This window comes from Hemiscyllium ocellatum, chromosome 33 (assembly GCF_020745735.1).
Source record: "Hemiscyllium ocellatum isolate sHemOce1 chromosome 33, sHemOce1.pat.X.cur, whole genome shotgun sequence".
Taxonomy (NCBI): Eukaryota; Metazoa; Chordata; class Chondrichthyes; order Orectolobiformes; family Hemiscylliidae; genus Hemiscyllium; species Hemiscyllium ocellatum.
Window position 1 is genome coordinate 29,361,888 of NC_083433.1, and position 23,889 is coordinate 29,385,776.

Consider the following 23,889-nt stretch of genomic DNA (forward strand, 5'->3'; position numbering starts at 1 on the left):
TGGCTGGGCTGTGGTTGCTTAATCAGTTATCTCATACCACAATGTGGCATAGACAGAAAGGGCTTTATTCAAGTAACATTTGCCAGCTGTAGGTGTTTAACTGCTAATTAATTAGATCAAGAACTTTTAAATTTCAGGGAACACAGAAGAATATTGATTTTTGATCAGTTCCAACAAAGTAATGTGGTTAATCTAATCTTAGAATTCTTTAGCTAGCAAGTTGTGTCTCAGTATATTCATTCAATCCATTTTCTTACATCTGATAATCTCTGTCCTCCCTGCAATGATAAAGGAGTCACTTCTACTGCCTGAAACTGGTTTGAATCTTTTCCTCTAATGCTTTTAATGATTTTTTTTGTATATATGTGGGTCTATAACTACTTTCAACTCTATATCCAAGATTATCTGAAGGATCTTAAAAATCTACTCTTAATATTTTAACAAATTGATTAAATAATTCAAGAGAAACAACAAATTGGTGTGCTATGTTCTTATCTATATAATCAATTGTAGATGCACATTCTATCATATTTAATATAGCCCTGCTTTGTTCTACTTGCTGAGATTACATTAAGCAATTCTTTTCCTGCATGCAGTAACTACTGTCAGCTATGTTCTGCAGAGCTAGGCAGGGGAAGCTGTTGGCCATTTTGTTCTACTCAATCATGGGCATCTCAGAAACCCCTACTTTGACACTTAACATCTACACTATCCTTGTCCCTTTCCAAGAAATTTGTGAATTTATGGTGACTATCTCCAAAATGTTTGCCCATTGACACTTCAAACACTTGAATCATTCCCTAGAATTAACACTGTCCCATCTTTAATTAGATTATCTATGTACTAACACAAAAAGCTCTCCTGGATGCACCTTAAAATTTCACCCTGTCTAATCCTTTCACACGAAGGTGATCTGAGCTAATGTTAGCAAAATTGAAATCTCCAACTACAATAACTGTATACCTCTCACAGTTCATTATTTCTCTATTGCCCTCTGACTGTTGAGAGGCCTGTAGTATAATGCAATCAAAGTGTTTATCCCTTTTTTATTTCTATCCTCTATCCTTTAGGGTATGTTTGAATATTTCTTACCTGTGTTAACAAAGATGGCCTCATTTGAAGAGCTTCGAAAACATTGTCTCTCATTAATGCAGTGATGGTTTATTTTATCAAATGAGAAATGGCTGATAGGGTATGCTTCCCAGACTTTGGCTGATGCCAAATACAAATATGCCCAGATAGAGAAGGATGGTCTGGTGGTTGTTTTTGGTGTGAGGAAATTTCACCAATACCTTTACAGATGGAAATTTTCATAGTAATATATCACAAGCCCCTGCCAGGGCTACTGAAGGAAGACAAGGCAGTGCCACCCATAGCTTCCAACAGAATTCCATGACGGGCCCTTATTCTGAGTGTGCAAGTACAAGTTGGAACATCGTTCAGGAAGCTTAAATGTTCCTAATGCATCTGACTCTATGACCACTGCTGGCAGTGCGTTCCACGCATCATCACTCTCTGAGTAAAGAACCTACCTCTGATATCTCCCCTAAACCTTTCACCAATCACCTTAAAACTATGCACTATCGTGATACTTTTTCCCAATCAGAAATAGCTATCTGGCTATTCACTTTATCTAAGCCTCTCATCATCTCGTGCGCACCTATCAAGTCACCTCTCATCCTTCTTCACTCCAATGAGAAAAATCCTAGCTCCCTTGATCTTTCTTCATAAGACATACTCTCTAGTCCAGGCAGCATCCTGGTAAATCTCCTCTGCCCCTCTCTAAAGCTTCCACTTCCTTTCCTTAATTAGGCGACCAGAACTGAACACAATATTCTAAGTGTGGCCTAACCAGGGCTCTATAGAGCTGGAGCATTATCTCATGGCTCTTAAACCCAATCCACCTTCGAATGAAAGCCAGCACACCATATGCCTTCTTGACAACCCTAGCAACTCAGGTGGCAACTTTGAGGGAGCTATGGACATGGACCCCAAGATCCCTCCGTTCTTCCACACTGCCAAAAATCCTGCCTTCAACCCTGTATTCTGCAATCAAATTTGACCTTCCAAAGTGAATCACTTCACACTTTTCCAGGTTGAATTCCATCTGCCACTTATCAGCCCTGTCAATGTCCCATTACAACCTGTAACAGCCCTCCATACTGTCTACCACTCCACCAATCTTTGTGTCATCAGCAAACTTACACTTCTTCATCCAAGTCATTTATAAAAATCACAAAGATCAGAGATCCAAGAACCGACCTCTGTGGAACACCACTGGTCACTAAACTCCAGGCTGAATAATTTCCACCTCCCACCACCCTTTGTCTTCTATGGGGCAGCCAATTCTGCATCCAGACAGCCAAATTTCCCTGTATCCCATGCCTCCTTACTTTCTAAATGAGCCTATCATGGGGAGCCTTATTAAATGCCTTGCTAAAGTCCATGTACACCGTATCCACTGCTCTACCTTCATCAATGTGTTTTGTCACATAGAGTCATAGAGATGTACAGCATGGAAACAGACCCTTCAGTCCAATTTGTCCATGCTGACCAGATATCCCAACCTACTCTAGTCCCATTTGCCAAGCACTTGGCCCATATCCCTCTAAACCCTTCCTACTCATATATGCTGCAATTGTACTAGCCTCCACCACTTCCTCTTGCAGCTCATTCCATACACGCACCGCCCTCTGAGTGAAACAATTGCCCCTTAGGTCCCTTTAACATCTTCCCCCCTTTCCCTAAGCCTATGCCCTCTAGTTCTGGATTCCCCGACCCCAGGGAAAAGACTTTGTCTATTTATCCTATCCATGCCCCTCATGATTTTATAAACCTCTATAAGGTCACCCCTCAGCCTTTGACGCTCCAGGGAAAACAGCCCCAGCCTATTCAGCCTCTCCCTATAGCTCAAATCCTCCAAATGTGGCAACATTTTAGTAAATCTTTTCTGAACCCTTTCAAGTTTTACAACATCTTTCCGATAGGAAGGAGAATATTGCATGCAATATTCCAACAATGCCCTAACCAATGTCCTGTACAGCTGCAACATGACCTCCCACCTCCCGTACTCAATACTCTGACCGATAAAGGAAAGCATACCTAACACCTTCTTTACTATCCTATCTACCTGCAACTCCACTTTCAAGGAGCTATGAACCTTCACTCCAAGGTCTCTTTGTTCAGCAACACTCCCGAGGACCTTAACATTAAGTGTATAAGTTCTGCTAAGATTTGCTTTCCTAAAATGCTTTCCTCACATTCATCCAAATTAAACTCCATCTGCCACTTCTCATCCCATTGAGCCATCTGATCAAGATCCTATTGTAATCTGGGGTAATCTTCTTTGCTGTCCACTTCACCTCCAATTTTGGTGTCATCTGTAAACTTACTAACTATACTTCCTATGTTCACATCCAAATCATTTATATAAATGACGAAAATTGGTGGACCCAGCACCAATCCTTGTGGCACTCCACTGGTCACAGGCCTCCAGTCTGAAAAGTAACCCTCCACCGCCACCCTCTGTCTTCTATCTTTGAGCAGTTCTGTATCCAAATGGCTAGTTCTCCCTATATTCTATGAGATCTAACCTTGCTAACCAGTCTTCCATGGGGAACCTTGTCGAACGTTTTGAAGTCCATATAGATCATGTCCACTTCTCTGCATGTCCCTTTGTTACTTCTGCAAAAAACTCAATCAAGTTCATGAGACATAATTTCCCACGCACAAAGCCATGTTGACTATCCCTAATCAGTCCTTGCCTTTCCAAAAACGTATGAATCCTGTCCCTCAGGATTCCCTCCAAACTTGCCCACCACCAAGGTCAGGCTCACCGATCTATAGTTCCCTGGCTTGTCCTTACCACCTTTCTTAAATAGTGGTACTATCATGTTTTCCGGCACCTCACCCGTGACCTGTGATCTCTCCTGTCTATACCGGATAATTGAACTGTGACTATCTGAATTTCGGATTACCCGAAAAGATCTCAAGGTCCTGATGATTGGGTGAACTGTGACAATGACAAAGCCTGAGACCTGAGGGCATAAAAATCTCCTGCTTCATCTTACATTGTATCACTTGAAGTGTGATGTTCTATTTGAAACAAGATCCTTTGTTGTAACGTAATATTAAATAAAAGCTTAAAGAAGAGAACTGACCGAGTGAGAGAAGCTGGGTCTGGGGCCACGCTGTGACTGTAGCAAGGGGAACGTGCGACACCACCTACCACCAGGGCAACTGCGACCTGGTCTCACACCCACTTCCTGCGGCCAACAGATCAGTTATCCGAACAGTTGATTATCCAAACAAAATACTCCCCACCTGTGTCGTTTGGATAACTGAGGTTTCCCTGTAATCAAAAATCCTGTCTCTCAGAATCCTGTCCAATATTTTACCCACCACAGATGCGAGACTGACTGGTCTGTAGTTCCCAGTATTATCCCTATTCCCTTTCTTGAACAAGGGAATAACATTTGCCACCCTCCAATCATCTGGTACTACTCCAGTGGACAGTGAGGGTACAAAGATCATCGCCAAAGGCACAGCAATCTCTTCCCTCACTTCCTGTAGTAATCTAGGGTATATTCCGTCTGACCCAGGGGTTTTTATCTCTCCTTATGTTTTGCAAAATTTTCAACACATCCTCCTTCTTAACATCAGTCTGTTTCACGCTGTCCTCAGAAACATCATGGTCCCTTTTAGTAGTGTATACTGAAGCAAAGTATTTATTAAGGTCCTCCCATACCTGCTCTGACTCCAGGTGCAAGTTCCCTCTACTATCCCCGATTGACCCTACCCTCTCTCTGGCTATCCTCTCGTTCCCCATTTAATGCAGAATGCCTTAGGGTTTTCCTTAATCTACCTGCTAAAGTTTTTCATGCCCCTTTCTAGCTCTCCTAAGTCCATTCTTCAGTTCCTTCCTGGCTACCTTGTAACCCTCTAGAATTCTATCTGATCCTTGCCTCCTCAACTTTAAGTAAGCTTCCTTCTTCCTCTTGACTAGATGTTCCACGTCCCTTATCACCCATGGTTCTTTCAACCTCCTATCCCTTCCTTGCCTCAGTGGGACAAACCTTTCCAGCTCTTGCGGCAATCACTCCCTAAACAACCTCCATGTTTCTCTCATGCATTTCCCTGAGAACATCTGTTCCCAATTTAGGTGCCCTAGTTCCTGTATAATAGTACTGTAATTCCACCTCCCCCAGTTAAATACTTTCCAATACCCTCTGCTCCTATCCCTCTCTATGAGTATAGTAAAGGTCAGGGATTTGTGATGACTATCACCATAATGCTCTCCCATTAAGAGATCTGACACCTGCCCTGGTTTGTTACCAAGCACAAAATACAACATGGTCTCCCCACTTGCTCTCTATTCCTAGCCTCACTTGTCATGTGGCACTGGTAGCAATCCTGACATTACTACTCTGCTCGTCCTGCCTTCTAGCTTCCAACCTAACTCCCTACTTTCGCTTTTCAGGTCCTCCTCCCTTTACCTAGCTATGTCATTGGAACTGATATGTCCCACGACTTCTGACTGCTTTCCCCCGCCCATAAGAATCCTGTATCCTCAATCTGAGACATCCCTGACCCTGGCTCTGGGAGTCAGCATACCATCCGGGAGTCTCATTCGCGACCACAGAATCTCCTGTCTGTTCCTCTCACCATTGAACCTCCTATCACCATCACTCTCCTTTTCTCCCTCCTTCCCTGGCTCATAGGAAAATTATTGATTGTGGAGGTTAGTCATCTCAGGCTGCAGGACATCTCTATTGGAGTTGCTCAGGCAAGTGTCGTAGGCCTAACTATCATCAGCTGCTTCATCAATGATCTTCACTCCATCATAAGGTCAGAAGTGAGGATGTTTGCCAATGATTGCACAATGGTCAGCATCATTCACAACTCCTCAGATACTGAAGCAGTCCATGTTCAAATACAACTAGATCTAGCTAATCTCCAGGCTTGAGCTGACAAGTGGCAAGTAACATTCACACCACACAAATGCCAGGGTCAGACCATCACCAATAAGAAACAATCTAATCACCATTATTGATGTTCAATGGTATTACCATCACTGAGTCCCCATTATCAACATTCCTGGGGGTTATCCATTGACAAGAGACTCAACTGGACTCACCACATAAACACTATAGTTACAAGAGCAGGTTAGAGGCTAGAAATACTCCTGACCCCCCAAAGACTGTTCAGCATCCACAAAGCACAAATCAAGAGAGTGATGGAATACCTCCCATTTGTCTGGATGGGTGTGGCTCCAATAACACTCAATAATTTTGACACCATCCAGTAAAACGCAACCCCCTTGATTGGCATTACATCTACAGAATCCACTCCCTCCACCAGCGACGCACAGTAGCAGTGGTGCTTATTATCTATATGATGCACGGTAGAAATTCACCAAAGATCCTCAGACACCACCTTCCAAACCCACGAACACTTCCATCGAGAAGGACAAGGGCAGCAGATACATGGGAATCTTCAAGATCGCCTCCATGTCACTAACCATCCTGACTTGGAACTATATCATGATTCCTTCAGTATCATTTTTGTCAAAATCTGGAAATCCTTCCTTAATGGCAGTGTAGGTCAACCTGCAGCCTTTCAAGAAGGCAGCTCACCACTGCTTTCTCAAGGACAACTGGGAGCAGGAAATAAATGCTGGCTCAGCCAGCCATGCTCACATTTCACAAATGTATTTTAAAAATGTCAGAGTAGGAGCATGCTGTCAAATTAGATTGATAGCTAATTGGACATTCAGGATCATTCTTGCAGACTGAATAGTGATGTTTTGTAAAACAGTCACTCAGTCTGCATGTTGTTTCCCCAGAGTAAAAGAGACCACATCTTGAGTACCTAATACAGTTGACTAAATTGAGCAAATTTTGAGTAAACTCTTGGGGAGGCAATGGTTTGTGGTATTATCACTGACTGTTTAATCCAGAGATCCTGGGAATGTCAGGGGACAAGAGTTTGAATCCTGCCAGGGTAAATAGTGACATTTCAATTCAATACAAGAGGAGTCTGGAATTAAGAATCTAATAATGACCAGGAATCCATTGTTGATTGGAAAAACCCATCTGGCTCACTAATGTCCTTTAAGGAAGTAAACTATCATTCTGTACCTACATGTGACTCCAGATCCACAGCAATATGGTTAAGTCTTAACTACCCTCTGGGCAATTAGGGATGGGCAATAAATGCTTGCCTAGCCAGTGATGCCCTCATCCTGTGATGAACATGTTGGCTCTGAATTCTCACTGTACTTCATTTAGCAAATGCCTACTTGCCAAATGCAGACGTACCTGCAAGTAGCTGGCTCAAGTCTATGTTTGCCAGACCCTGTCTAATGCTATTGAAATTGGCCTTCCCTCAATCTCGACACTTAACATCTGCTTGAGGCTTTGGGCTGTGAGAAAGAAAGAGACAGAAGGGTAAGTATTGATCTCTTGTGCTGGTATAGAAAGGTTGCATGGAAATGGGTACCTACTTTTATGGGTAACTGAAGAGTGGAGCCCAGTTAGCACCAAAGAATCAGTTCCTCTGGCATAATAAAAGGAGTATGTAAGGTGTGTTGGTTGTAGCTTCATGCTAGAGTTAAAGGAAATAGCAGAGGAAGTTGCATTAAATACAGAGGTTAGCAGGGTGAAAAATAAGGAAAAAGGGGAGCCATTTTTTCCTGCTCCCAGTTGTCCTTGAGAAAAAGGTTCTGTGAGGGAGGGGAAGGGTAGAAGTCAGAATTGTGAGCATTGGTACAGTCAAAGCTTTCCACTTCTCTTCCTTTTAATTCATCTTCAAAGACCTTCTCAGATGATCCTTTCAATGACTCTTTCACTCACATCACTTTGTTCCTCTGTAAAAGTTCAATATCTGTTTTATTCCTCTATGAAGCATTTTCTAATGTGTTTCTTTGTGAGAAATGCAATGTAGATGTAATAGTCACCATTTTCCTAATGGTGTTTGCCCCATAATCCTATACTTTTATTAACTGCTGTGTGAAATTGATCTCATTGCTTTGCTAATCTAAATCATTGCTTAATTAACATATTGGTCACCCTTTTTATTCTAGATGTTGTTGTGGTTCTGTTCGCTGAGTTGGGAATTTGTGTTGCAGACGTTTCGTCCCCTGTCTAGGTGACATCCTCAGTGCTTGGGAACCTCCTGTGAAGGGCTTCTGTGATGTTTCCTCTGGCATTTATTGTGATTTGTATCTGTATTTGTATCTGTATGCTGGAGGAAACATCACAGAAGCACTTTACAGGAGGCTCCCAAGCACTGAGGATGTCACCTAGACAGGGGACGAAACGTATGCAACACAAATGCCCAGCTCTGCGAACAGAACCACAACAATGCATACCCAAGCTACAAATCTTCTCCCAAACTTTGAATATTCTAGATGTGGCATTTATAAGGTAGAGTGACTGAAAGATGGAACCAACTAACCGTTCGTTCACTTGATCTGTTCAAACTCTGTCCAATCCTCTTTCACATTTAAAGACAATGGAAAAAGCCTCACTGTCAGCATGACCAGATTCTAAGAAGGTTATAGAGCTAAATGCGATCCTACTGATTTTTGTTGCTTTCGTGTGTGACAGACCCATCACTGTTAAGAAAACCCAATAATGCTGACTGTCCTGTTTTGTCATTTAGTTTATATGCCAATTCATCATTCCCTTTCATTCCTAGACTGATTAGCAATGATCTCGACGTTCATTGTTGTGAGGAACTGGCATCTGGGTTGTCAACAAATCAGAGTCTAGTGGAGTTGAATTTGAGTCGCAACCAACTGAAAGACATGGAGATGATGGCACTATGCAATGCGTTGAAGAAGCCAGAGTGTAAACTCCAAATACTGCAGTGAGTGACCAAATATGTTCATTATAACATAGCACAGCATCTTTGAAACACAGATTACAACTGTTCCAACCATTGGTATTCATTCTGAGAGAGATATGATTTAACAGCAAATGAGTAATATTAAACTTGTACAGAATCATGATTAGATGACATTTGGAACATAGTCAGACCTCTATGTTATTATGATGGGATCGAGTAAGTGTAAAAGACATTTTACAATGTTGACACTATAACTGACAGCCTATCACTGTCAGGAAAGATTGAACATGCTATATTTCCTTACTCAAGAAAGTAATTTAACTGGATATTGGGCCAGAGGAAAAAGAACTAAAGTAACTGGCAAAAATAAAATGGGGAAGGTGATGTATAATGTGTCTGAATAAGGGGTGAGTGCAGACCTGATAAAGATTTTTATGAGGACAAGAGATTATTTGAAAGTGTAAACTTGGAAACCATTTCCTGTCATAGGGAACCCAGAGATTTGGGGCTATCACTTAGGTCAACAGCTAATAAATCCAATAAGGCTTTTAGCAGAAACCTTGTTATCCAGAAAAGTGGCTTAGAATGTGGAAATTGACATGATAAGAAATATTTGAAGCTAACAGCAACTTATATTTATATCGCACCATCTGGGTTTTCACAGGAGTAATATAAAATAAAACTAAACCCTGGGGCTGAATCTTAATAGATTTTAGTCAAGAGTGTCAATTCTATTGTGTTTCAGGGTAGTTTCTGTTGGCAAGGCCTAGTGCGATTGTCCCAAACTCATATGATTGTCTATCTATGACATCACTCTCTCCCAATGCTAACCCAATTTTACCACTCTACCCAGAAGAACATGCCAAAGCTGGGATATTCCAGAATAGCAAGTATGCCTGATGCCTCCCCAATCTTTAAAAGACCATTGTGCATTTGGACAAGCACTGTTAGTCCATAGTTGCCTGCATGGTCCCTGACATTTGTTCCAAATGTGGTAGTCAGGAGAAGATTGGCAGGAACCTGGAGGTTCTGGTGGGTGTGATGGTGCAGAGCAGTGATATTCTCTTCCCCAAGGCCTGACAGAGGATACCATTAGATTGTGCCAGCCTGATCCAAGTTGTAGGCCCAGCCATTGCTGCCTTACCAATCTGGAGGAATGCCCAACAGTGAAAGAAACTTTCTCCACTTCACCTGTGTAAGTGTCTGCTACCTCACACTCTGTTTTTGCTACTGTGCCCATCTTCCACCAAATGTCATGCTCTACCATTCTCACTATTGCATTCAGAATGTTCCCTCACTTGTTCTCACAGACACCCACAAGAAAAACCCTGTATGGCCTTTGCGCTGACTATTCACACTCTCAAGGCACTTTACCACTTTTCCCTCACCTACACCAGCAAGAACAGTTATGCCAGCTACTTTCATCTCCTTTAAGTTCTCCTTCTCTCTCCAGTAGCAGATCACACTAGAGCAGAAAGAGGCAAAACAGATGCTGGGCTGTCGATGATTGGGCTCCTCACCCCCTTTAATGAAAGGATCCTGACGACCCTGAGTAGTTGACTGAGCATGTCCAAGCCCCTGGATGTCCTGGAGTCGCTTGACTTACTGTGGCGGGACACACTGACTGAACGGTCTCTCTCTGAGGCTGTCTGTCAACCATGACAAACTTCCTGACTATGTCTATGCCAAATGACAAAGCTATGCAGAAATATTGTGAGCTCTGGCTGAGGGGCAAAGCATTAAAAGCCAAGGAATGGCAGGGATGCTGTGAGCAGGTAGGGTCACAAAGTGAATGAGTGCTATGAGAGCAAATGAGCAGCTCTATTATGCATTCTGATCCAATGGATGAAGTGAGTGCTTGTCCCTGTGTTTAAGGTATCCTTGTAGTATCATTGCATTGATGGTTGCCAAGGTCCAGCATTTAAATGCAGAAATGGACTATAAGTGGATCGGTCCCTTTTCAGAATGGCAGGGAGTGGTGAATGGGGAACCGTAGGGTTCCTGTTGGGATCCCAGCTGTTCACAATGTGCATTAATGATTTCGATGAAGGAATTGAATGCAATATCTCCAAATTTGCAGATGACACTTAGCAGGGTGACATTGTGTGCTATGAGGAGGATGCTTAGAGGCTGCAGGGTGTCTTGGATAGGCTGGCAGATTGGGCAAATACTTGGCAAATGCAATATAATGCGAATAAGTGTGAGGCTGTCCAAAAACAGGAAGGCAGATTATTATCTGAATGCTGGCAGTTTAGGAAAAGATGAGGTTCAGTGAGAACTGGTGGAACCCCGCTGAAGGTTGGCATGCAGGTGCATCAGGCAGTAAGGAAAGCTAATGGCATGCTCTCCTCCATAGGAAGAGGTTTGAGTAAGGATGTCTTGCTGCAGTTATACAGGGCCTTAGTGAGGCCACACCTTGAGGAGAAAGTGAGGACTGCAGATACTGGAGATCAGAGCTGAAAATGTGTTGCTGGAAAAGCGCAGCAGGTCAGGCAACATCCAAGGAGCAGGAGAATTGATGTTTCGCGCATGAGCCCTTCTTCAGGAGTATTGTCTGTAATTTTGGTCTCCTAGTCTAAGGAGGGATATTCTTGTTTTTGAGGGACCCCAGCGAAGGTTCACCAGACTGATTCCCGGGATGACAGGACTGACAAATGAGGAAAGACTGGATTGATTAAGCTTGTACACACTGGAATTTAGAAGAATGATGGGGGTGATCTCACAGAAATAAAATCCTGATGGGGCTGGACAGGCTGGATGCAGGAAGAAAGTTCCCAGTGTTGGGGGAGTCCAGAACCAGGGGGTCACAGTCTAAGAATAAGGGCTAAGCCATTCAGGACTGAGATGAGGAAAGATTTCTTCACTCAGAGTTGTGAACCTGTGGAATTCCCGCCTACAAGAGGCTGTTGGGTTCATTCATTAGATATATTCAAAAGGGAGCTGGATGGGTCGCTTGTGCTAAAGGGATCATGGGGTATGGAGAGAAAGTGGGAGTGGGATATTGAAACTGCATGATCGTATTGCATGGTGGTGCAGGTTGGAAGGGTCAAATGGCCTATTCCTTCACCTATTTTCTATGTTTCTTGTGCGAGGAGTGAGGAGGCTGGCAGGTGTTGGTTGCCAGTGTCCATGGAGACTGGGGGATCTTCTGGATGTAGCCACATCCACATCCTGTGGCAGATTCATAGTTTCCTGAAAGTGGCAACACAAGTGGTCAAGAAGACAGGTGACATGTTTGCCTTCATCTATCAGGGCTCAGAGTAATAAAAATTGGCTAGTCATGTTGCATCTGTACGGAAATTTAGATAGGCAACATTTGGAATATTGTGTACAGTTCTGGGTGCCACTCTGCCAGAAGGATGTGAAGGCTCTGGAGAGGGTACAGAAAGAGTTTACCATGATGTTACCTGGTTTGGAGGATGTTAGTTATGACAATAGATTGGACAAAGTTGAACTGTTTTCACAATATTGGAGGCTGAGGGGTGACCTGATGGAAGTTTCTAAAATTATGAGAGGTGAGGATAGTCACAGTCTTTTTTTCAGGGTAGAAATGTCAATTACTAGGGGACACAGGCTTACAGGTAAAAGGAGTAAAGTTTAAAAGAGATATGAGAAGCAAGGTTTTTACACAGAGAGTGGTAAGTGTGTGGAATGCAGTGCCACAGGAGGTGGTAGAAGCAGATATAATAACAACATTTAAATGGCACCTTGACAGATACATGAATAGGCAGGGACCAGAGGGAAATGGACTGCATAAATGCAAAAGGATTTTAGTTTGTAAAGGCATCATGTGTCAGTATTATCTTGGAGGACTGAAGGGCTTGTTCATGTGTTCTTTGCTCTTCAGGTGGTAGAATAGGAAACTTCCTATTAAAGAGTTGGGATTTGCAATTAATGAACTTGTTAAGAATGAATAATCTCATTTAACAGTCATCTCACCACCTCCTACCATGAATCACATTTTGACATTCGGAACTCGATGTGAAAATACAATGAGTTGGGGGTGGCACGGTGGCTCTGTTTTTAGCACTGCTAGCTCACAGCACTAGAGACCTCGATTTGATTCAGGCCTTGGGTAACTATTTGCATGTTCTCCCAATGTCTGTGTGGCTTTTTTTCTGGGTGCTCCAGTTTCCTCCTACAATCTGAAGATGTGCAGGTTAGGTGAGTTAGCCACAGGACATGTAGAGCTACAAGGATAAGGTTGGGGGGATGGGAGTGTAGGTCTGGGTGAGATGTTCTTTGGAGGGTTAATGTGGACTCAATGAGCCATATGGCCTGCTTCCACACTGTAGGGATTCTATGTGTTGTTCCTAATGTAAGAAAATACCTTGCCCAAGTTGTCAAGTCATTTCCCCAGATTTCTTATTAAAATCCACATTGTTGAGGACCTTATAAAATTTAGCCCTGAGCCACATAAGGCAGTAATTGGCTGTATGTCTTAAGTTTGAAGAAAAATGCGTCAGAAGGAGTAGCTTAGAGCAACAAATAGAAGCAGAGAATCGGAAACATTCATATTGGGAATTTCACAGTTTAGGCTGAGTCAAGGTTGGAGTGATTAAACAGGAGTGTTCAAGAGGCCAGAATTAGAGAGCAGAAATTGTTGTGCTGGAGGGGATGACAGAGATAGATGAGGATATGGAGGGATTTAAAAACAAGCAAAGGAATTTTAAAATGAAGGTGCAGTTTGAAGTGGAGCCAATGTTAGTCAGTGAGCACAGCAGTGAAAGTTAAAAGAGACAGCATCAGGGAAGCAAAGTTATTAATGACCTCAAGTTTACACATGTTTGAATATGGGAGATCATTGGAATATTCAGCCAAGAGGTAACAAAAAAAAATGAAGGCTTCAATGATAGATATAATGGGGGAAGTTGGGCAATGGAAAATGGAAATAGAGTCATAGAGATGTATAGCATGGAAACAGACCCTTTGGTCCAACCCATCCATGCCGACCAGATATCCCAACCCAATCTAGTCCCACCTGCCAGCGTCCGGCCCATATCTCTCCAAACCTTCCTATTCATGTACCCATCCAAATGCCTCTTAAATGTTGAAATTGTACCAGCCTGTGGCAGCTCATTCCATACATGTACTACTCTCTGCATGAAAAAGTTGCCCCTTAGGTCTCTTTTATATCTTTCCCCTCTCACCCTAAACCTATGCCCTCTAGTTCTGGACTCCCTGGCCCTAGGGAAAAGACTTTGAATATTTATCCTATCCATGCCCCTCATAATTTTGTAAACTTCTATAAGGTCACCCCTCAGCCTCCGACGTTCCAGGGAAAACAGCCCCATCTTGTTCAGCTCAGATCCTGCAACCCTGGCAACATCCTTGTAAATCTTTTCTGAACCCTTTCAAGTTTCACAACATCTTTCCGATAGGAAGGAGACCAGAATTGCACACAATATCCCAACAGTGGCCTAACCAATGTCCTGTACAGCCCCAATATGACCTCCCAACTCCTGTACTCAATACTCCGACCAATAAAAGAAAGCATACCAAACGCCTTCTTCACTATCCTATCTACCTGCAACTCCATTTTCAAGGAGCTATGAACCTGCACTCCAAGGTCTCTTTGTTCAGCAACACTCCTGAGGACCTTGCCATTAAGTCCTGCTAAGGTTTGTTTTCCCAATATGCAGCACCTTGTATTTATCTGAATTAAACTCCATCTGCCACTTCTCAGCCCATTGGCCCATCTGGTCCAGATCCTGTTGTAATCTGAGGTAACCCTCTTCGCTGTCCACTACACCTCCAATTTTGGTGTCATCTGCAAACTTACTAACTGTACCTCGTATGCTTGCATCCAAATCATTTATGTAAATGACAAAAAGTAGAGGGCCCAGCACCGATCCTTGTGGCACTCCACTGGTCACAGGCCTCCCGTCTGAAAAAAACCCTCCACCACCACCCTCTGTCTTCTACCTTTGAGCCAGTTCTGTATCCAAATGGCTAGTTCTCCCTGTATTCCATGAGATCTAACCTTGCTAATCAGTCTCCCATGGGGAACCTTGTCGAACGCCTTAGTGAAGTCCATTAGATCACATCTACTGCTCTGCCCTCATCAATTCTCTTTGTTACTTCTTCAAAAAACTCAATCAAGTTTGTGAGACATGATTTCCCATGCACAAAGCCATGTTGACTATCCCGAATCAGTCCTTGCCTTTCCAAATACAATAGGTGGGAGAATCAATGATCAATGTGATCAGCAACTTATCTTGGGGTCAAGGATGACAGAACCATATCTGCAAATGTGAGAGCTAGAGGAGAAGTTGCAAATGAGAAAAAGGGTGACTGGTTCAGTTTCAGACAATGGCCAGGGAGAGGATGGAACGTCTTGAAGGAACCTCTTGAACCTCACATCATGGCTTTTATCTTTCTAATACTTAGGTGGAGTAAAGTTTTGCTTATCTAGGTCTGAATGTCCAAGAAACATTCTAATAATATAATGATTACAAAGGAATGAGCTTAAAGCTTGGATCAGTAAATGGGACTATGATATTGTGACCATTACAGGGACTTTGTTCAGAGAAGTACAGGATTGGCTGCTCAATATTCCAGGGTTTCGTTATTTTACACAAGATAGAGAGGAAGGTAAAAAAGGTGGAGGAGTCGCATTACTAATTAGGCAGAATGTCACATCTGCACTCAGAGAGGAAATGCTGGAGGGCTCATCCACTGAGGCAATATGGGTGGACCTCAAAAATAAGATGGGTGCAATCTCTCTGATAGGATTATACTATAGGCCCCCCTTAACAACCACTGAGACATTGAGGAACAAATATGTAGATAGACTAAGGAAGGGTGACTTTAACTTCCTCAATATTGACTGGGACTCCCTGTGAGCAAGAAGCTTAAATGGGGTGGAATTTGTGTGCATCTCAGAAGGTTTCTTGAAACAGTCTGTGGATAAGCCAACTACGGGATGGGCCAGATTGGACCTTGTATTGGCTAATGAGCCTGGTTAGGTGATTGACCTATCAGTGGGAGAGCATTTTGGAAACAGCGATCACAACTCCTTACGTTTTGAGACAGCTATGAACAAGGAAAAGTCAGGTCATTGCAGGAAGGTACTAAACTGGGAGAGGGCAAATTACATCAGTATTGGGCAGAGCTAAGGAGCTGTTATCAGGCAAGTCAACATTTTACATGTGGGCACTGTTTAATGACCTGCGGGGGAGAGTTCAAGAACAGCATGTTCCTGTAAGAATGAAGGACAAGGATAACAAGGTAAGGAGCCCTTGGATAATGGGCGGCACGGTGGCAGAGTGTGGGCAGCACGGTGGCCGAGTGGTTAGCACTGCTGCCTCACAGCGCCAGAGACCCGGGTTCAATTCCCGCCTCAGGCGACTCTCTGTGTGGAGTTTGCACATTCCCCCCGTGTCTGCGTGGATTTCCTCCGGGTGCTCCGGTTTTCTCCCACAATCCAAAAATGTGCAGGTTAGGTGACTTGGCCATGCTAAATTGCCCATAGTGTTAGGTGAAGGGGTAAATGTAGCAGTATGGGTCTGGATGGTATATGCTTCGGCGGGTCGGTGTGGACTTATTGGGCTGAAGGGCCTGTTTCCATACTGTATGTAATCCAATCTAATCTAATGAGTGAGGTTGTGAATTCAGTCAAAAGGGAGAAAGAAGCATATGAAAGGTTTAGGAAGCTAAAATCAGACATTAAAAAGAATATAAGGAAAACTTGAAAGTGTTCCAGCAGGGAATTAAGAGAGCAGGAAGGGGCCATGAAGTGGCCTTGGCAAGTGGGTTTAAAGAGAATCCCAATCCATTCTATAGATACATTAAAGACAAGAGGATAACTAGGGAGAAGGTACAACCATTCAGGGATAAAGGAGGGAGCTTGTGCTTGGGAGCAGAAGTTGTGGGTGAGATCCTAAATCAGTATCTTGCATCAGTATTCATCCAGGAGAAAAATATGGAGGTTCGTGAGATTAGAATGGAGCATGCTAATAAGCTAGGGCATTTAAGATTAAGAAAGAAGTGGTGTTGGATCTCTTGAAGAACATTAAGTACCCAGAGCCCGATTGTATGTACCTCAGTTACTGAGAGAGGCAAGCCAGGAGACTGCTGGGACCTTGACCAAGATCTTTGTATCCTCATTAGCCACTAGAGAGGTCCCAGAGGACCAGCGAGTACCTAATGTCATTCCTCTGTTCGAGAAGGCAAATAGGGATAATCCAGAAAGCTATACACGGTGAGTCTCACATCAGTGATTGGGAAGCCATTGAAGTGAATTCTTTGGGATAGGATTTACGTACATTTGGAAACACATGACCTAATTAGGGACAGTCAGCATGGTTTTGTGCAGGTCAGGTCATACTAACTTGATTGAATTTTTCAAGGAGGTCATAAAGGGGATCGATGACGATAGAGCAGTTGATGTTTGTCTACATGGATTTTAGAAAGGCTTTTGACAATATGTCACATGAAAGGCTCTTCCAGAAGGTTAAGATGCATGGGATCCATGGCCACGTGAATTCAGAATTAGCTTGCTCATAGAAGACAGAAGGTAATGGTGGGAGGGTGTTTTTCAGGCTGTGTTTTCAGTTATGTTTTCTGTGACTAGTGGTGTTCTGCAGGGATCCATACTGGGACCTCTGGACCTCTGCTGTTTGTGATTCACACACACACATATGGTTAGTCCACAGCTCCCTGAAAGTAACCAATCAAGTAGATAGGGTGGTAGAGAAGGTGTGTGGCATGCTTGCCCTAACTGGCTGGGGAGTTGAGTACAAGAGTCAGGATCTCATGTTGCAGCTTTATAAAACTTTGGCGAGACCACACTTAGATTTTGGTTGCCACATTACAGGAAGGATGTGGAGGCTTTGGAGAGGGTGCAGAAGAGGTTTACCAGGATGCTGCCTGGATTAGAGGGTATGAGCTATAAGGAGAGGCTAGAAAAACACTTGTTTGCTCTTGAGCAATGGAAGCTGAGGGGAGACTTAATAGAAAACTACAAAATTATGGGATGCACAGGCAGGGTTCCTCGATTTGAAATGTCTAATACAAGAGGGCATACATTTAAGGTGAGAGGGGAAAGTTCAAAGGAGATGTGAGGGTCAGGTGTTTTACACAGAGAGAGGTAGGATTTCGGAACCCACCGTGATGGGTGGTGGTGGTGGCAGATATGATAGGGGTATTGAAGGGACTTTTAGATAAGTACATGCATATGCAAGGAATGGAGAGAAATGGATTAAAGACAGGCAGAAGGGATTAGTTTCATTTAGCATCATAATTGGAACAATATCATAAGAGGTGATCAGTTACTGTCAATGCACATATTAAAAGTGGCACTATATTATCAATGATGTTGGAATTGTCCAAGGATAGATCCTTCAGCGTGGGAGTGAAAGATAAACTATTGCAAATGAAACTCTCGTCATGAGAGATAAAACAAGTCATAGTGCATGGCTGTTGAATCAGTGATCTATGATAAACTATGCAATAGGCTGCAGGCAGGATAAGCAGAGCACTGATGTGTCACATTTACAAAAAAATATGATTTATGACTTTGAGAACTTTTTCAGTATTTGATATGGGCAGAAGCTAGATTGGAGGGATTCAAGCATGGGGTCTGGGAAAGACAGAGCTGGGAAGTCTCATGTTCAATAACTTTGGAGAGGAAAGGGAAGCTGAAAAGGGCACAAGAGCTTGCAAAGTAAGTGGGGGCAAATGTTGGTGTTTTGAGGTAAAGGGTAAAGGTTGAGGAGGTTTTAAGGGAGAGAAAAACATCTGAAAAGATAAATACTGTTAGTGTAGAAGAGAGGAGATTTGGCCACCTTAGCTCATCGGTGTGGGGATAGGGACAATTGACCTGATGGTCTTAGTTACAAAGACATCCATGGGCTCTTTGGATTTCTTGTAATAGGATTAACATATTAATGTTAAAATATATCAAGACAGAAGATAGAAAGAAATAACAGGAATTCTACAAATTATACTGGGAAGAGTCTCATAAGAACCAGCATTGATTCATCTAGGACAAATAATCTGTGTCTTTAGTGATGTGATTCTGTATAAAATAGATACTTTAGGAATTGAATTCATAATTATCTCACTGTAAATGACATGAAAATGTTTGCTTTCTGCTCCAGTCTTAATCACAACCAGATCAGCAGCGATTGTTGTGAGGTCTTGAGTTCTGCTCTCGCCCAAAACAAAGCATTGTTTCATCTGAACCTGACTCACAATAAGCTTGGCAATGCTGGAGTTAAAATTCTGTGCCGTGCATTGAAGAACAATGTCTGTAAACTGCAAATGTTGAGGTGGGTTGGTTACTGTTTGGATGATTTGATATTTGAACCAGTATTCCTCGAAGCGTCTCTATTATACATGACTAAATTTTTGAACAGCATCGTTTTTTTAAGATGGACTCAAAAATAAAGTACTCAAGGCATGGAAATCTGAAATAAAATGCAAAGTACTGTAGATACTCAGCAGGTCTGGCAGCATCTCTGGAGAGAGAAACAGAGTCCCACTTGACCTTGCAGAACTTGTTACACATGACTAACTCTAGTAGGACCTAGTGGAAGTGTGGATACAATCCAGAATGACAATTGGAAAGACATAATTAATCAATGGGAATGTTGAATATTTGTTTCTGTTCCCCAACGTCATCAGAGAGGTTCTTGGTTCCAAGGGGTGAGAATAAAACATCTTGATCCTTGGATGAAAGTCTGTCTCATGAGGATGTGCAAATAAGTCTGGAAGGACAAAAAAAAATTATGTTCCCTAAGGGTTAATATTGAGATTCTTGCTTTTCCTGATATATATATGACCTCAATCCTGGTGTGCGGGGTTAGTATCAAAGTTTGCAAATGACACAAAACTTAGAAGAATGGTAAACTGTTTAGAACTTCAAAAAGACTTTTGCAAGTTTGTGCAACAAATGTGGATAGATGAACTTTGAAGTGGAGAAGTTTGAGATGTTATGCTTTAGTACAAAGACCGTGAGAGACAGTTTTAAATAAAAGGTAACTTCCAAAGAGTGTGCATGAAGAGAGAAATATGGGTGGATATGTGCATAAGTCATTGAAGATAGTTGGACAAGTCAAGGTGTTAATAAAGCATACAGTATTCTAGACTTCATCATTAAGGAATAAAGTCAAAAATCACACAACACCAGGTTATAGTCCAACAGATTTATTTTAAATCACAAGCTTTCAGTGCCACATTCCTACATCAGGTGCAGTGAGAGAGGACACACCAATGCAGAGTTTATAGGCAGAGAGATCAAAGAATCATACAATTGTTGTAAGTGGAGTGGGTGGCATGGTGGCTCAGTGGTTAGCACTGCTGTGTTGCAGCGCCCAAGGACCAGGGTTTGAATCCACCCTCAGGCAACAGTCTGTATGGAGTTGGCACATTCTCCCTGTGTCTGTGTGGGTTTCCTCCAGGTGCTCTGGTTTCCTTCCACAGTCCAAGATGTGCAGGTTATGTGAATTGGCCACACTAAATTGCCTATAGTATTCAGGGATGTGTCAGTTAGGCGCACTAGTCAGGGGAAATGTAAAAATAACAGGGTAGGGGAATAGGTCTGGGTGGAATACTCTTTGTAGGGTCAGTGTGAACTTGTTGGGCCAAATGGCCTGTTTCCATACTGTTGGGATTCTATAAAATCTAAAATAGCTGCTGGAGATCCCTGTTAGAAAATAGATGCAAGTTTCAATTGATTAAGATGCAAATTCAGAATCTGTTTCAAGTCACTGCCCTGAATTAATTAAAGGTTTTATTAGTATCTGCCTAATTTCCCAAACTTCAATCAAGTAGAAATACAAAAGATGAAACCTCAGGTCAGACACCGAATTGTAGGTGTGAGGCCTTGTTGAGAATCTGTCTCCAAGTTTTACATCTGGCTGGTCTTGTTCCAAAAGGAGAACTTTATAAAATGCCACACTGACCTACTGTGACTGGTAGGGAAATTATTGGAAAAGATTCTCAGGATCAAGATCTATAAACATTTAGAAGCAAATCGACTTATTAGCGATAGACAACATGGTTTTATGCGGGTGAAGTCCTGCCTCTCTGACTTGATCAAGTTTTTTGAGGAGGCAACAAAGATGGTTGATGAGGGGAAAACAGTTGATGTTGTCTATATGAACTTCAGTAAAGTCTTTGACAATGTCCCTCATGGCAGACTGGTACAAAACATAAAGTCACATGGTACTAGGGGTAAGCTGGCAAGATGGATACAGAACTGGCTTAGTGATGGGAGACAGGGTAGCGATGGAAGGATGCTTTTCAGAATGGAGGGTTGTGACGAGTGATGTTCCACAGTGATCCATGCTGGGACTTCTACATGATCTACATAATGATTTGGAGGAAAATGTGGCTGATCCAGTTCGTTTGCAGACAATACAAAAATTGGTGGAGTTGCGGATAGAGAGGACGATTGTCAGAGGAGACAGCAGGATGTAGTTCAGTTGGAGGCACGGGCAGAAAAATGGTAGATGGAGTGTAATCTGGACAAATGTAAGGTGATGCATTAGGGAAGGTCAACTATGGGTGGAAAGTATGTAGTGAATGGCAGAACCCTTAGGAGTATTGAGATGCAGAGGGATCTGGGTGTGCAGGTGCACAGATCACCGAAGGTGACAGCGTAGGTAGATAAGGTAGTAAAAAAGGCTGATGGCATGTTTGTCTTCATTGGAAGGGGCATTGAGTTTAAGGATGTACACGTTGTGCTGCAGCTTTACAGAAATTTAGTTTGGCCACATTTGGAATATCGCATACCGTTCTTGTCACCACGTTAGCAGAAGATGTGGATGCTTTGGAGAGGGTACAGAAAAAATTTACCAGGATGTTGCCTGGTATGGGGGATTTTTTTGTGATAAAGAAAGGTTGAATAGGCTGGGTTTGTTTTCACTGAAATGCAGAAGGTTGAGGGATGATCTGAAAGAAGTTTATAAGATTGTGAATGGCATGGATAGAGTGGACATTAAGTGGCTTTTTTTCCCAGGGCGGAAGGGTCAATTACTAGTAGACACAGATTCAAAGTGTGAGTGGGGTTGTTTAAAAGTGATGTGTGAGGCAGGTTTTTCAGACAAGTGATGGTAAGTGTCTGGAACGTGCTGCTAGAGGAGTTGGTGGGAGCAAACACAATAGCGGCATTCACAAGTACCTGGACGAATACATGAATAGGAAGGGAGTATACAGATCCTATAAGTGAAAACAGTTTTAGTACGGAAGGGCAAAATATGTTGGCACAGGCTTGGAGGGTTAAAAGACTTATTCCAGTGTTGTATTGTTCTTTGTTCTTGTTCTGGTAAAGTTTACGATGATACACAGGCAATGGCAAATATTTTAAGAACTAATGCAAGATTTACAATAAAGTTACATTCCTTTGAAGCTCAGAATTATGATTGGTAATGTGGCAGTACTTGTGACTAGAAAAGTTGCAGAATTATTATGAGCAGAAGCAGGCCATTCAGTCCATCTACACTATTACATAGTGCCAATCTCCTGCCTTTTCCCCATATCCATGCACACCTTTTCTATCCAAGTAATCATCCAAAACTCTGTTGAATGCCTCATTTGAACCACTTCCACCATGAGAGTGAAGTTAATTATTGAATCAGATCAAAGGAATATGTTTATAAAGTTGCCAAAATTGTTGTAACATTAACGTTAGGAGCATTTTAGGATTCAGCAAAAGAGGATCTATCAACTGATTAAGACACATAAAATAGAATAGAAAATGAAAATAAACTACTGAGAAACAAAAAAAAAGCTATTAATCTTTTAAGGTACGTAAAAAGGCAAAGACTAGCAAAAACAATTTGGATCCACCCAGGAGGATTTATTATGGAGAATCAGGAAACTAAACAAATAGTTCTGCCCTACTTTTCATTCCTGAGGTTGGAGAATTCATTGTTCTGAGAACATAATCTTTATAATGGCAACCTGAATTCCTGTTTTCAGATCACACGTGCAAACTGGATTAGAATTCCGATTTGGCCATCTTGATTGAGGTCAGAAGGCTAGGCAAAAGTGAGGACTGCAGATGCTGGAGACCAGAGTTTAGATCAGAGTGGTGCTGGAAAAGCACAGCAGGTCAGGCAGCATCTGAAAAGCAGGAAAATCAACATTTCGGGCAAAAGCCCTTCATCAGGAGGTGAGAAGGCTGCCAGATTCCACAGGAGGTTGAGTGGAAAGTTTGCCTTGGAGCTTCAGCAGTATGTTCAAAATCACAAACTTATTTGGCTTTTCCCAGGGTGCCAAGACTGACATATAAAAAGAGATTGGATCGGTTAGGGCTATTTTCACTGAAGGAATGAAGAGAGATAACAGAGGAATCTATAAAATTCTAACAGCATCAGGCAGGGTTAATGCAGGAATCATGAATTACGGATCACAATCTAAGGATCATAGCAATTACAGAAACATGGCTCAGGGATGGGCACGACTGGCAACTTAATGTTCCAGGATACAAATACTACAGGAAGGATAGAAAGGGAGGTAAGAGAGGAGGGAGAGTTGCATTTTTGATAAGGGATAGCATTACAGCTGTGCTGTGGGAGGATATTCCCGGAAATAGATCCAGGGAAGTTATTTGGGTGGAACTGAGAAATAAGAAAGGGATGATCACCTTATTGGGATTGTATTATAGACCGCACCCCCCCCCCCCAATAGTCAGAGGGACATTGAGAAACAAACTTGTAAGGAGATCTCAGCAATCTGTAAGAATAATAAGGCGGTTATGGTAGGGGATTTTAACTTTCCAAACATGGTGTCACTATTTAAGAAGGATGGTAACGACAAGCCAGGGAACTATAGACCGGTGAGCCTGACCTCGGTGGTGGGCAAGTTATTGGAGGGAATCCTGAGGGACAGGATGTACATGTATTTGGAAATGCAAGGACTGATTAGGGGTAGTCATAATGGCTTTGTGCATGGGAAATCATGTCACAAACTTGGTTGAGTTTTTTGAAGAAGTAACAAAGAGGATTGATGAGGGCAGAGCAGTAGATGTGATCTACATGGACTTCAATAAGGCGTTCGACAAGGTTCCCCATGGGAGACTGATTAGCA

The 23,889-nt window shown here is 42.5% G+C and overlaps 1 protein-coding gene across 2 annotated transcripts in view; it reads left to right on the forward strand.

Annotated features, from left to right (window-relative positions):
• Positions 1-23,889, forward strand: part of LOC132831249 (NACHT, LRR and PYD domains-containing protein 3-like) — a 131,243-nt gene that overhangs the window by 87,332 nt on the left and 20,022 nt on the right. For both annotated transcript variants that reach the window (XM_060849263.1, XM_060849264.1), the window contains 2 exons: positions 8,701-8,871; positions 18,954-19,124. In XM_060849263.1, coding sequence (XP_060705246.1) covers positions 8,701-8,871; positions 18,954-19,124 — 342 coding nt within the window. The remainder of the gene's footprint in view (positions 1-8,700; positions 8,872-18,953; positions 19,125-23,889) is intronic.